Below are 15,953 nucleotides of genomic sequence, written 5' to 3'. Positions count from 1 at the left end.
ATCTGACAAAAAAATGTTTCAGACAAAATTTACTTGTTTTTTCCTGTAGAATCTAAATATGTAACGTTTTATAGGGAGTTCCATTTAAAATTATAAAGGAACCCCCGCCCCCCCTTAAAGGGGAAGGGGGGGTCACTTCACATTTATGTAGTTAGAAAGGCCCTTCAGATTCATGCAATTTAAAACCAAGAAATTTAAAATCGATGTCTTGGTTTTCGAGATATTGAGGTGTTAAGAGTTATGTGGACCACCCTGCATATTTATAATTCAGTGTTGTTCACTTCAACTGTAGAATAACATCTAAGTTCTCAGCTAGAAGCGAACCCACAAAGGCACACTTTTACCGCTCGATGTGTACCGAATTCTTAAAAGTTACGAGGCCCATACTAACAGTCCTAGTGGCTTCCTGTGATGAAATAGGCACAGGTTCCTCCACGACTACCAATCTCCTAGTGGCTGCCTGTGATGAAATAGGCATAGGTTCGTCCACGACGTTTAAACTGTCCTAATGGCTCCCTGAGATAAAATAGGCACAGGTTCGTCCACATAACAAACTCTAAAAAAAACCATACTCGCCATTTCCTCGGCTTTCGCAGCCGCTTAGCCCTGGCTCGTAACAATATCAAAAGGGAAACAGTAAACAAAATTTTTTTTAATTATTTTTTTACACAAATGGAAGGCTTAGATCGGGATCCCCCTTGGAAATGGAGCCCGGGGTTATAGTGACCCGCCCCCCTAATCCGGCGATGGGATGAAGTAGCAGTAATTAACGTAGAGATCTGTCTGAGTAGTTATCGAGAATTTACTGTAATACGTCCGCCGGTGCGTTAAACAGGCGGCGTCTTCGTTTCACATGTTGCTGCATAACACAATAGTAATAACACTATTTTTAAACAGGGAGAGGAAACACGTTTCAACCTCGAATAACCCATGGTGGAAGATTTGCTGAAAATTTATCAAATCATCAAACCAATAAACCATTGAGCTATCAAATTATGAAATTAGTAAATTTTTGAATGTGTACATCAATAAATGTATAAATGAGTAACATTTGGTCCTCCACGACATTTAAATAAACAACAATGAACATGACTGAAGAGTTACAAAACAACTTCGAATAATTTATTATTTAATTATATTTCCATTTGTTTTTAAATACCTAGTAACGAGAATTATTACACATGTGCAGCTTGCTTTAAAAATGTAGTCATTAATCTCTCCAATGTAACCTACGTTGTAATACTGCACTTGCACTTAACAATTAAAATTTGTATTTATAATTTTTAATGCTTACTCTACCATTTTAGTACGATATTCATGCGATAATATCTACAATATTATATAATACATTGCATAATTTCTAAATGGAAATGAGTCAAATCTATGAGCGCTACGTTTCAAATATTTAATTTGAACACTTGTTTTCATAAAATTAATGTATCCGTGTTAATTTCAAATTTTCGAAATTTTCAAGTATATTCCGTTTTTTGGTGCCAAGAGGAATGCACCAGGATCAAATTCGTATGGAATTTCTGTCTTTTCGCATACGTCCACTTTGTGATTTCGGAGTATTTTGATTAGGCCAAGTTTTGTTTGTGTAACTGCGAAACGGGCACCTGAAAAATACATTACAATTTAATAACGAATTTTTAAAAGCAAATTTTATTCATTATGGTTGCAAAAGAATTGTTACAAATAGGAATCTTAATTTTAATAGAAATTTCGATGTCTCTTATTATGTTTCTAACATGCCTGAAAAAGTTTAACTGATGATTGGAGTCATTGGTCATTGCTATAGCTCAGTTTTAAGATGAAGAGTGAAGTACAAGAATATTTGTGATCTGGCAAAAAGGTTTCCATAAACTTTTTTTGTGCTTTACCTACTCCTGAATTTATGTCCATATTATTAATAGGTACATTATATAAATTCCATATTTTCAAAATAGAAATTTGAAAATAAATTGGCATATTAAGCAATAGTATTGAACAAACAAATCACAGTTGAGAATAAAAATAATTACCATATTGGTATTAATAATTACTAATTTTGCGAAAAAATAATCGTAAATCGGTTGATTTAAAGTTATTTTCAAGTATTAGAGAAGTAAAAAAACCATTCTTGCTGGCAAACATTTATAGAATGATTTAACATATCAAAATTCTGTGCCTTTGACATAATAATTCTGATTTCATCTAAATTTGCACCCTTATAATCAATAGCTTGCTGGTAACAAAGTGTTAACGGACACATTTTGTTCTTATAATAAATTGTATGTTTAGAGTATATCAGTTTTTGAAATGGTGCATTTTACTTGCTTCTTGATTAACGAATATTATATTTCTTAAAAAGAAATCAGACAGGAAAGAGCTAATCCTTTGCGGAAATGAATCTGTATAGTAAATATGGCTAGATTACACAAATTCAATTCAGTTAACATTGCTATGGCTCATTTTTAATTTAAGCAGAAACAGAATTTGCAGTTTCTTCATCGATACTGTACTATTTACTAAACTACAATAAGTATACAGTTGAAAAAAGAATTAAATATGCAAAGAAATGATAGGGCCACAGTATCCTTATTTATAGCATCTAACTAGCACAACGCACATTGTTGGTCATATTAAGTTTACTAATAGCAGTTGACCAATAACTTTTCAAATATCGGCTAATGTCACGTAGAATCAAATAATTTACACGAACGTACCAATGCAATTCCTTGGTCCATCACCGAAAGGCAAGTAAGCCATAGGGTGTCGAGCCGCTACAGCCTCTTCGCTAAATCTTTCCGGATCGAATTTATCAGGGTTTGGATAAATGTTAGCGTCCCAATGGAGCGCGAATAGCGGAATCCATACAACCATTAATTTTGGTATCGTAACTTTCACAGACTCGAAAGTGTAATCGGACGTTGCTTTCCTCATTATGATCGGTCCAGCTGGATATTTTCTTAATGTCTCTACAAAAGCAAGAAAAATTTCATTAATGTAACAAGGTTACTAAACTTTGTCCAACGTAAGATAACAACACAATAAAAAAAAGTCGATTTTTACACAAATTGCGAGCGGAGGGTACCCTTAATACACAAAATCCAAACGCTAAATCACAGCTTTGACATATCAGATATAGTGTATCCAGAAGTATTAACATATAGAAAGTTAATACAAAATATTGTTAGGTATCTATGCAATCAAAATTATAAAAAAAAAACGAACCGTGACTGGGCAACGCCGGACTTAACAGCTATGTAGTATGTTATGTACTTAATTGCAGAAAATCCGATTATATTTACCCTTGAATACTTTATCCAAGTATTCCATGTCTTTTATGTCTTCGTACTTCAATTCACCGTCGGATTTATCGTAATATTCTTTAATTTCTGCACGCAGCTTATTTTGTATTTCGTGATTTTGAGCTAACTCATAAAGAGCATTGCTCATGGCCGACGAAGATGTTTCGAAGCCGGCCGCGAAAAAGACGAAAGCTTGGGCGGTTAAAAAAGAATTTGTTAACTCTGAAAATTATAATTATGTATTAATTACCAATTTCACTTTTACTTATTTTGCTGTTAAAAAATTACCCAATTTTTAGTTCTGCTATTAAAAATCGGGTTTAGGTAGAAATTATTTTAAATGTAGAATAAATACATGAAATACTGAATCATTTAAATTCTTTCATTATTCTTAACTTAAGAATAACTTGTTGCAAAATTAACTTCATTTAATATCAAGATGAGATGAATAATTCTAAAATAATTATGTTGTTGTACATTATACGTAGGTCACAGTCGGAAGGGTCATTTCAAATTTATCCCTGGTGAGTGAGCATATGTATGGGTCATTTCGCGCTAAATCGATTACTTTTTGCATTCCCTATCAGGGATTTTGTTCAAAATGAAATATATTGTAGTCCACGTGAAATTAGGGGGATGAGGGTTTAAGTCATCATTTTTCTGTTCTCGAATTTGTTTAAAATATACAGGCCACCGAAATTTACGATATTTGCCTATTTTCCTGAAACAGCGAAGTAGGTACTGAAGAATTTATATCTGGGAAACCATTTATCGTATCGAGTTCGTTCTTCGATTACTTTAATCTAAAAGGATTGTGCTGCTATAATAATTATTTTGTTATATGAAAAATTGATTTTTAATATTGTCTTTGTGTCACGAAAATAGACAAAAATCGTAAAGTTTGGTGGCCTGTATTTTTTAAAGAAATTCGGGAACAGAAAAATGATGACTTAAACCCCCCCTAATTTCACTTGGATTGCAATATATTTCATTTTGAACAAAATTCCTGATAGCCAGTGCAAAAAGTGATCGATTTGGCTTGGAATGACCCGTACCTTATCAACGACATTCGAACATTGCCAAAATTACTTACCAATGTTGTCTATCTTTTCTGGATGCTTTTGAAGCTCCATAAGCATGTTGATAAAATCGGGCCTGGAGAGGTCGTGCTGTTTCCTGTATTTTATGGTATCTGTGACGACCTTTGTGAAGAAGGGAGCTATTCTTCTGTCAGGCAGTATGTATCCGAGTAAATCGTAAAATTTTGGACTGTACTGTTTAACTTTTAACCGTAAAACGTTTTCTGTGTCGGCAGCAAAAATCTTTTTACCCATTCGACGAAATTCACTATCCTCTTCCGCGATCGCGTTCATCTCAATCCCGAATGCACAGGTACCGATCACGTCGGTCGTGAATTTCGCGGTTAGATCTCGAATTTCCACTGGCACTCCCTTTGCAACTTTATCTAAATAATTCTCCAAGTGGGCCGAACATTCCAACATAAGGGGGAACATATCCTTCAGTTTTCCTGAAGTGAATATCGGCGAGAGTTTTGGTCGTAGCGGTCGCCATCGTTCTGACTCCAAATTGAAGAGATTTGGCGATAACGGTTCCGTCTGTGGAAATTGTAGAAAAAATTGTTACTGAAAACAACGTGTGATCATGAAAACTATAAATTAACGTTACGTTTTTGTTATTAGTGACCAGAAATGGATGCAAACTCATAAGGAGAGGTCCCCAGGTGTAACAGTGACATACTTTATGATGCTTAGCACATTGATAGAGTTTGAATTTCTGAAGCCAATAGCATTTGTTTCGACTGCATATGGCCAGTAGTTTCTGAGATGTTTAATGTTAATATTGTAGCCTATATAGAAGGTTTTTTTGAATTGGCGGTCCAGAAAGGATGTACCTTTACATGTAAGAATAGGTAAAAAAATATAGAACTAAATTTCCCCGTATGATGCTTCCTTTTCAAGAAAATCAATTTTCTAAATCCATCTACAGTAGACTCACGTTAAAGTAGCTGTAGGAACGCTGCCCCGCAGGTGGCGCGATTCATATGGTCACAGCCGCGATTACCCTCGAGTCGCCCGTGGGGCAACCAAGCGGAGGGGGTGGTACCACCTCCTTTCGCGGTCGGCCCACGAGAGGACAGCGACGAGAGGTGACCCCTCGGCGCTCTGGTAGGATTTGGTGGGACGGCATCGCAGCCGTCCCGGGGGGGGGGGCAATCACCCCCTTCCAGAGAAGAGCCCTTCCCTTAAACACCTATAGGGGAGGGCAATGGGCGGGGCTGGCCGCGGTCATGTCGAGCGTTCCCGTTGCCGGGGGGTTTTTAGTGGGTGAAACCCCACATTGGCCGTCTCCGCCCCCAGCGGAGGCGGTGCACCTTTTCAAGGTTTTCCCCTCGTTTAAAAAAAAAAGCTGTAGGAACGCCCCGCATCCAGCAAATTTTCAAATTGGATTACCTCAAAAACGAAGGGTTGTACGAAAACATTCTTCTGTACATTTTCGGTTTATTTTCGTGTGAAATCACATCCTTTTGGGTTGTATTACCAGTTCGGAAACGTCCTCTATGTACGCTACAAGTTTAACGTTAAATATCTCCTAAATTAATGGCCATTTGTAGCTGAAACAAGTATCATTGGCTTCAGAATTCCTAGCTCTATCACTGTGGTTAACCTCATTAAAATGTCTGGGGTGTTTTCCTTGTTTGAGTCATAAGCACCCTGTAACTTCGCTAGAGCGTTTACCTCCCTAACAGAAGGTTTTGCATGTGTGGTTCGAACAATGCTAGTTATCAGCATTAAGTAAATGCTGTTATCAAGCATCTGACTGTGTGATATTGTTAAAAAGCAGAAATGATAGTACATATGATGTTTATTCTTGGACGGATTAAACTTTCTTATTTTCAACGAAACTAACGAACAATACTTTGAACTGGTTTATACGACTATAATAGTTACATATTTTTGTATATTTAATGCTGGTAATTATAAGTGACAGTGACTCACACGTTTTGTCACATATTTTTTAAACAACAATTAAATATAGAAAATATTATGCAGTTTCTCTTCACACATCCTCATTATCTTTACTTCTGTCACACCTCACTGATAAATATTCCTTAACTTTACAATACATTTCACAGTCCAAGTAATATTGTTAAATAAATGCAACGGTTTATCGCAAACTAATTCGTGAATCGCTGTTTTAAATATACTGATATAAATCTCACATGACAGACAGAAAGAAGAGACAAATCTAAAAATTTATAGTATAAAATTTTAGCACGACATCCTATAAAAATATTTAATATTCATGTGTCTATTCGCATAAATACCTTTTCGTGAACGTTAAATCCTCGATCGGCAAATTTGGAGAAATCCCGGATAAGGATGTCTTTTATAAGATCTAGGTCTTTCAAAAACAGAACAGGCTTTCTACTCATGAATAATCCAACCATTGGTTCATGCCTGTATGTCTCATAAATGTCCTGTACGAAGTGTGCCATTGACATCCTTATAAGCATTATGTCCTTGGTGTTACCAAAAAACGGTAGTGGTTTTGGTCCAGGCACGCCGCGCTTCTTCCAAAAATCATAACTGGAGTAGCAATAATAATACAAGGCGAGGAGTAGAACCACTACGCCGCATAGGATTTCAAAGTAACTCGCCATTGTTTTCGTTATTAATTAACTGATGGTAGACAACATTGACCCACGGTTACCTGAAAGATATTTACTTTATGTAAGATAACAACCGGTCTGTCAGGATCACTGTGTATCTATGTACCTATATGTTGTACCTATATCAATACTTCTACATATACATATATGTACGTACAGGTACTAATATACAGGGCGAGGCACCTAAGAGGAGAAAGCGACTGGTGAGCGATGAGGAGAAGGAATGCTGCACGCATGTAATGCGTCCACTACAGCCGTAGGAAGATCCCCCACCAACACCGCGAAAAGTCGGGCCTACCTCCCAGACATCTTCTTTCGAAGAACAGATCATAATGTTACCGAGTAATTCGCGAAGACAACGGTGTATATCTGATAATAATTATCAACATGTCACGTAGTTTTACTTCAATGCTGTCCGTCTACGACTTCCGTGATAGAATTGCTGATATATGTATAAGGTGTAATAAGAGCAACAGGAGCTAAAATTGTTTACGTTGAACATTGTTTAAAACGAATACAATAATTTGAAACAAGAGACACTATTTTGAGCATCCACTATAAGACACTTGATAAAGATTAAAATGTTCAACATAAACAATTTTAGAAAAAAAAAATTGGAAAGCATGAAAGCATGAAACCATGAAGATTCTTAATTAGGTTCAGTTTGACTATAGCAGGTACCGAGACGAAGGGAAAAAGTCGATAATTAAAAAAATAGCAGCACTTTGTAATCTAACTATTGATTTGTTCATGTTTCTTTAACTTTGAGGGCTTGAAAAAAATAGAACAAAGAAAGATTTTGAATTGATTCTCGTACGTGCTGTAACCAAAGTTATCCTAATTAAGGAACTTCTCGGCTTTTTTATCTCAGATAGGCAGAACGACCGGAATCACGGACATCATTGTTTCTGAAAATATGTATAAATGTACAGTGAAAGATTGACTGCAAAGAGTATTATAGTTTCTCTGTAAAAAAATTCCAAATGTCACATGGAAAACGGGCGTCCATACTGGAATACCCCTTTAAGGGGTAAAATACATACTATTTTTAACTATAATCAACAAGAATTGGCACTAATCGTACAAGAGTTCAAACAGGCATAACCCACACAGTTCACCCAACGGGAATCTCGGGACGCGCTTTAACAATAAGATTAACTGAAATAACAGAGCAATACATTTAACAAATAAGATAAAAAACTTTCTGGAATAATTGTTTGAATAACGAAACTATTACGATAACGAGCAACTTTACTACCTCATTAGCCTCTACAATCTGCACGAGTTGCTTTAACAACTCACTTGCATTGAACAAATTAATAAACTGTTATTGTAACACTTCAACTTCCGTAATGTTCTTTTAAAAACGTCATATTAAAACCGAAACCAGTATTCAGATGATTTTGAACAGTCTTATGTATCCAATTTTTATTTGTGGATTATTAATTTCTACTGACAAAGATACATAAAAATATTTCGACTGTGCCTATTTCGCTGTTTTTTAATATTGAAATTCAAATGAGGAATACTAAATATCATGAAGTTAAAAAATAAAGTAATATGTATACAAAAATAAACTGAAAATACAGTTTAAACGAATAATGCTTTATTATTCGTTTAAATTATATTGGATTTAATTAAAGAAGAGGTCATTATTGAGAACGTGGTTCGCAGCACCGATTTAAAAGACCTTGAAACATGTTTTCCAGGCCAACATTCTGAACAACTTTTGTCTCCCTTAGTTTCCGAGATAATTCGCAAAAAATTACTGCTTCACTACATTAAATTTTGTCTATTCATACACGTTCATCACAGCGTGTGAGTCAGCATGCGACTGCCGCTAATCATTTCTATTTATAAATATTTACGTCGCAGCGGCTGAGAAAACAACAGATAGTTGTAGAACGGGTAAGTCGATTTATTCTTGTCTACTACTTGGTAAATCTATATATTTAACTACATAGTGCTTTAAATATATATATTTGTATATTTATTAAATTAAGTTAAAATGAAGATGTATAAATTTTTAAATATTTCTAGCAACTACGATAAATTAGCGGATTTTTTAATTAACCGGAGAGTGATTTATGGTTGATTTGAGTGGGTTAGAGATAGTTAAAAAGCAGAAAAATATTGTTCAAAGCATTACACCGATTTGAACGGTGTTCTTTTTTTATTTTAACTACCTGTAACCTACTCAAATCAGTAATACTGCATTGTGTCTATCGAGATATTCGCGAAAAACTGAAATACTGTTCAAAACATTATACTGATTTGAGTAGGTTAGAGCTAGTTAAACAGACAAAAAATATTGTCCAAAGCATTAAACTGATTTAAGTAGGTTAGAGATAGTTAAAAAACAAAAAAATATACTGTTCAAAACATTATACTGATCTGAGTATGCAAAATCATTGAAATCGGTTAAGTGTGATTTTTAAGTTCACCCGTTGTTTGCCGGCTGTTATGATGTGTTTATAGGAACAGTAGGTAAGTGCCCCATGTGATGCACACATTGCCATGAACGTGCACGTATAGACGAAATTCAATGCACTCGTAGAAGTATTTTTTCGCGGATATCTCGGAGACTAAGAGAGACGGTCTATTATATGTATAGGGAAAGGTAGTTCAGAATGATGGCCTTAGCAACGTATGTCATGGTCATTGGAATCGATGCTGAGGACCATGTTCCCAATAATTACCAAAGGAAATATTTAGAGTCTAGTAAAAATGTTATATAGTACGTACAAATATTATATGTCGTTGATATTACTGTCTGCACTAATGGAACAGGGAACTCCAACGCTTCAGTTCTTTCACTGCGCTCTGCTGCACTCGGATTGCGTTCTAACCGCACGTAGAGATCCCACGTCGAATAAGGTAACTACGTCCGACCGTTATTACGAGATTATCGTCATCTCTTGGTATTTCTCATTTCATGTAGAGATTACGCCAACGAACCTATACTACGACTAAAGAGATAAAAGATTACACTGTTAAACACGATTTTTGATCTGCAATATCCATTAGGAGACCCTTAAGATCGATCCACACTATCGATCCGCTCTCATTTCGTTCACACTCCGCTCTCGGTTCGATCAAATATTATTTCATGGTTTAGATTGGGCGTATTCACATTATGGGTAATGCTCCAATCTCGCTTCGATCGCATTCTAGCAACGATCCTTGTGAACAATATTTTGTTGGAACAAGGTCGAACTTGTCCGGAACTGAACCGATTGTGAACGCGTTTCTCAATTCTACCAGTCGATCTACGATTTTTCGAATGACCAAGTATCGGTGAAGTGAATACGGCCAATGAAAAGTGTTGAAATTTCGAAATATTTTCTTTGTATAATTCCATTGTTACTTTGGACTGTGTGTTGATGAGTCAGTCAGGACTTCTTTTATATATAGTGGGGTATGCTACAAAACGATATTACAACAACAAATACTACAGTGAACAATTTTTATAACGCGGGAAAATACGATTGACCGCTCGATGGATTGTCCTAGTACACAGATATGTTGTATGTATACCAATTATGGATGTCTATGTTAATTTTGCATTCTGTGATGAGTTTGGCATTCATTTAAGTATTGTAATATTTAAAAATGTATTATTTACCCTAAGCATACAACTCATTTTTCTCTCGGAGAAATAGCTCCGCGAAATCTGGTATTTCTTTTCGAAATTCTTTTTTTAATTTTGGATAATATCATTTCAGATGTAACCGAACTCAGCCACTAAATGGGAATATAATGTGAAATATACGCCTACAGTTTTTCTTATCATCCAACTGGTATGAATCCACATTGACCTATTGTTTTCTTTTCATTGACACTTTTCACTTTTTTTATCTTCTCTGTCCAATGCGACAGCAATTATAGCCAATTCTTCATCTGAAAATATTGTCACTGTACAAAGTGGGTACACTGGGATAAAATGATTATGAACTGGATAGTAGAAAGGTGGATAATAAACTGAGGGATGTGATCGTGAACGACCGATAGTGTGGATATTCAGGGATGTGATTGAACAGAGAGCGGAGTGTGAACGAAGCGAGAGCAGATGGATAGTGTGGATCGACCCTTATAGAGTTTCTCGTCCAGATCACGAATCCGGAAGCAGAACTTGTCCATCTCCCTCAGTTTTGGAAAAACATAAGCTTTTGTAAAAACACTCGGTTTTGACAAAAAATTACATATTATGTGAAAACTAAAAATGCTAGAAAGTTCAACGTACTCTTGGAAGTTAAATGAGCGTTTCCTTAATATAACAATGTATATAGTTATAAAATTGTGTATTATGTAATGGTTGTAAATTGCCGTAATAGTTATAAAGGAGCCGATGACCTTACTTTCTACGCTCTATTCTTGCATTTTTACGAAAAATTCTTTATCTAGCACGAATTTGTTGCACAGTATCGGATTCTGTGGACATTTCTGAAGAAGAAACCATGCAGAAAAATTGTTAGACTGGTTTTCAATTCAAACAGGTCAGGAAAATACCTGTCGGCAACGTTTGCACTGTGTTTTTACCGTCACGCGGTCATTGCCCGCTTACCTCGATTCTTCAGTGCCGTAGCTACGCGTAATCGGCACTGATAGGACCATCCAATGGGCATACCCTTGCAGCAGTATGTATAAATGTTTGATTTCTTCTATGTTCGGAGGACGTACGTTCTGGACGTTGTGTACATTCGGAGAATGCCCCGAAAAGGTTCATTAAGGTACATTAAGAATGTCCCCGTTAGGTCTTCGTTAAGATCTTTAAATGTCCTGGGAAGGTCTTTACAACTTTCACGGCAAATTACAACCATTACAAATTACATAATTTTATAACTATATACACTGCTATATTCAGGAAATTCTCATTTAACTTCCAAGAGTAAATTGAACTTTCTAGCGTTTTTAGTTTTCACGTAATACGTAATTTTTTGACAAAATCGGGTGTTTTTACAGAAGCTCATGTTTTTCAAAAACTAAGAGAGATGGAGAAATTCTGCTTCTGTATTCGTGATCTGGGCGAGACACTCTATAAGAATCCCCCAATGGATATTGCAGATCAGAAAGAACAGTTTAAATTTGTTGGACAGTGGTATTGGTTTACTTATCTGCATCTACATAACACTGCAGATGTTTATACAAATAAAGACTTGTATAGTTTAACCCTGATGCATTAGTCAACAAAGTGTTACAATACTATTCTTTGAACTAATTTGGGCCTGAATGAAAATCAAATGAAGAAAATATCTTTGCCTTCGCTGGTGGCTAGAATTGAGTTGCAAAGAAGATTTCCGAATCATTGGATTAGGCGCGGAGGGGCTGTACAGTGGCCGGGTAGTTCGCCACACTTGACGCCTTTGGATTTTTTCTTGTGGGGATTCTTGAAAAACATTGTTTATAAAGAAGTTTCAACTGCGCCTGAAGATATGCGAGAGAGAATTGTTAGAGCATGTGATTCGATAAGTGCCGAAGTGATAAGAAATAGTACTCAATCCGTGATTAGGAGATTGCAGCATTGCATTAATACCAATGGTAATCACTTTGAACACCTTCTGTAAATGTAAGTTCATTTCACTTTTTTGCCTTAAATGACCTTCGTTGACCTTCAAAGACTGAAGAATGTTGCACATCATTGGATTCCTCTCGATAGCTCTAGTATAACTATATTTAACAACAAACGTATATTCTGTCTTAAACACTTATACACTTAAATTACAAACTAAGTTTAATATCTTAAGTTTTCAGCTTTTACTATTACTGCGTTTATCCTTACTTGATTCTATGCAAGAACCCGAACCTTTTTTTTTAACAATACTACCAACCAGTACGAAATTAGTGCCAGGCAGATCACTGCTGCCAACACATTTCATTGTTTAAATATTTTTCTCTTTGCTTTTCTTTAGTTTTTTTTATTGAGCGTTTAAGGTCACATGCACCTTTCTTTAGTTTTATTACATAGTGTTAACAGTTATTAGTTTTAACAGTTCTAACTTCTTTATTTCGTGACTCTACTAAATTCGATATAAATTTCGTACTTAAATTCAATTAATCAGTGTGTGTGTGTGTTCTTCCTCATCAGGTTCACTTTCGGTAACATGCAAATACAATATTCTAAGAAGGGAGAAAATTCTAGGAATTACGAAAAGGACATTTTGTTTGACAATAGTCCAGCACCGTTAAAATTTAGGTGAGTCGTTTTCTTTACTCTTTCAGATCAATTCATCGTAAATTATTTTTATTTTATAATTTGTATACACGTATTTGTTTGTCTTTGAAATTTAAAATTGAAACTTAGTATTCTCCTGGCAATAACCCCTGTTAAATTTCTTTCTTCTCATTATATTCGTATATTTCTTTTTATGTTCATTCAATCGTTTTATATCATGAGCTATTGAGTTGTATACATTTTAAAATTTATACCATCATTATATCATTTTACTAAAGTTATTATATGTAAATTCCTATTATGATTCAATATATAATACTCTGTTTCTAAATTCAAACCATTTACTTTCTTTTATATTACCTAGTATTTAGCCTCCCTAAATTCCCAACAAGGCGATCTGGTGAAAGGGCCCGTATGGGACTAAAGTATCGACGAACCCAAAAACAAAAATAAAAACTTTAATTGATTGTGTTCTAGATTTTATCGGTCACAATTAAAAGGATATTTATTTGTTGCTTGTTGCGGGTAAATTCTAACAAAATTTACATTAGCGAGTCGCACGCGTGTTCCGCTCTGTAACTAAACAGACACATCACGTTACCAAAAAAATTCACATTAATTCATAACACATGTACACGCGCGTGCCTCGCACGTAACACTAGTATCTAAATAAAGCAGAAATGAAATATCCGACTTTATGAAATTTTTTACTATACTGACTTCTAGTCAATTTAATACGATATAAATACATGCAATTCGTAATGCAACGATTAATTACAAGTGATCAAAGTTTGAAATGATGGTATTATGAAGTGTAAACTTGTTAATCGTATTCGAATAAGAATTGAAGAATGGATATATAAATTAAAATAATTGTATAAATTATTATATACAAAATCTGAATGTTCAGATTTTACTGTTATAATACTTCGGTATAATTGTAAGTAGTAAGTATTGACGGTTGAAATTTCATTACATATTATTCGTATTTTATCTTATAGATACTCATATTTTTTTTATTTTGTTGCAATGTTAAAGCAAAAAGAAACTGTCGGAAATAAATCAGCATATCTCTTATGTGTATCGATGAGTAATCTAATCTTTTGTATAATAAAATGACAATGCAATTTTTAAATTCAATATACCTTCTTCAATCGTTATCTGGTAAACATCCCGCACAATATTGCTGAATAATGATGATTCTTATTAAGATAATGTATTCACATTGCATTCAAATGTGTCGGAAGCTTATAATTCTCTATCAGTTGCTATGAAATTAATTAAAATATCATTTGGTAACGATTCATTTAAGTATGATGCGAAGTCAAGGTCCGTTTTTTTTTAAAATGACTTGAATGATTCATTATCTGAAAACAACACTTAGTATTTTCTACTTCAACCGAGTCTCATAAGAGCTGTATCAGGTTCCAACTAATAAAAAAACCTAATTACGCTTTATTAACCTTTTTACTACACTGGTTGTGCATTTTAAAAAGTCTGTAAAGTGGTAATGCTACTATGTACGATGTTTACCTTCTAAAAGTCGTTATTCAAAATAAAATGTTAGATGTTGCGCATAGTATCGCAAGCAATTTTGAAATTAAAATATTTCTTGAATTAATGGTTATTTCGGCATTAAACAGCTTTATAGTCTTTTTTTATAAAGGAACAAAATTTTACCCTTATATGTCCCCTACGTGACTAGCTACAAAAAGTCACTCAAGTTTTAAAAAATTGGTTTATGGGCCGTTTTTCCATAAATGGGGTAAAATCGTAGAGAAGCTAATTATCTAATAGATAACAGTTATTTTTGTACAACATGTGCACATCAAAATAAGTCAATCATAGTGCATACATCTTATAGATTTAATCACGTGACTGATTGTCTTGTCTTATAGTATTCATTAACTGTGAAGTATGTATACTTTCATCGACGATACATATCGGCATTTTTGTTATCCGACGATTTTAACGCATTACTACTATTAACCAGAATATGTTGATAAATATGAAGAGTTACAAATATCTCATTTTCTCCTTCTACCAAAAGATGATATATAAAAAATTTTAAAGTTTCTATTGATTATTAAATAGATATTTCAAAGTTATTGCAACCATTACTCTAATAATTTAGAATAAACTATGGTAAATCTGTAACAAATATATTGAAAGATCTTAATGTTATATCTAACAGATGAAGTATATAGTTGTCATTGCTCTAAAGATTCAGAATATTGTATAATATAATTCTGTCAAGTGCGTAAGGCTTAAGTGATCTGTACACACAGACTGATGTAAACCGTTATTGAAATGTGTGGTGTGGTTTGGCGCGAGTCGGTAAGAGTGGTGCCGACGATGTCGATTGATTGGATTAGTATGTACGCGCGGGTGAACGGTGTATGGGATGGCGCATGTATGTATAATAATTAAATAAATAATAAAATCTACAATACTTAATAAAACCTACAATAATTAATAAAACTTACAATAATTAATGATTATTATTAGGAAACAAGAACCTCAAACACTTGGAGTAAGATCGAAGTGGTAATAAAATGTGCAATGCACATAAAACATACAGTAAGTCCATATTCAATATTTCAGGAATAAACAGCGGCGCGCTCCGTCTCAGGTAGCAAGCCGTCTTCTTCGGTCGACCGTAAGCGGCTGGTGTCATTCGTACCTGATTGACTTTACATTTAGGGGGTGACTGTGTGGACGAGCTTGTCCTCCGTCGCGGGGTGCCGAACGATGTTTTTAAACGAGTGCATGCGTTCATTGTTTATCGTTCGAAGCTTCG

At 34.7% G+C, this 15,953-nt stretch overlaps 1 protein-coding gene across 2 annotated transcripts; it reads right to left on the bottom strand.

Annotated features, from left to right (window-relative positions):
- Window positions 1-1,446: 1,446 nt before the first annotated feature.
- On the bottom strand, window positions 1,447-9,771 carry LOC107190477 (cytochrome P450 6a2-like). Of its 2 annotated transcripts, none has more exons than XM_015579286.1 (6): window positions 9,727-9,771; window positions 6,637-7,022; window positions 4,384-4,906; window positions 3,291-3,512; window positions 2,706-2,957; window positions 1,447-1,616 (listed from the first exon to the last, which is right to left on the bottom strand). In XM_015579286.1, exons 2-6 carry the CDS (start codon window positions 6,970-6,972, stop codon window positions 1,453-1,455), a joined length of 1,497 nt encoding a protein of 498 aa, XP_015434772.1. In that variant the 5' UTR covers window positions 6,973-7,022; window positions 9,727-9,771; the 3' UTR covers window positions 1,447-1,452. The 2 variants fall into 2 exon arrangements, with proteins under 2 accessions (XP_015434772.1, XP_015434773.1); XM_015579287.1 differs by lacking the exon at window positions 9,727-9,771 and adding an exon at window positions 7,139-7,171.
- Window positions 9,772-15,953: the final 6,182 nt, after the last annotated feature.

Source organism: Dufourea novaeangliae, unplaced genomic scaffold (assembly GCF_001272555.1).
Source record: "Dufourea novaeangliae isolate 0120121106 unplaced genomic scaffold, ASM127255v1 scaffold193, whole genome shotgun sequence".
NCBI lineage: Eukaryota > Metazoa > Arthropoda > Insecta > Hymenoptera > Halictidae > Dufourea > Dufourea novaeangliae.
The sequence above is the reverse complement of the archived record's forward strand: the minus strand, read 5'-3'. Positions and strand labels throughout refer to the sequence as shown.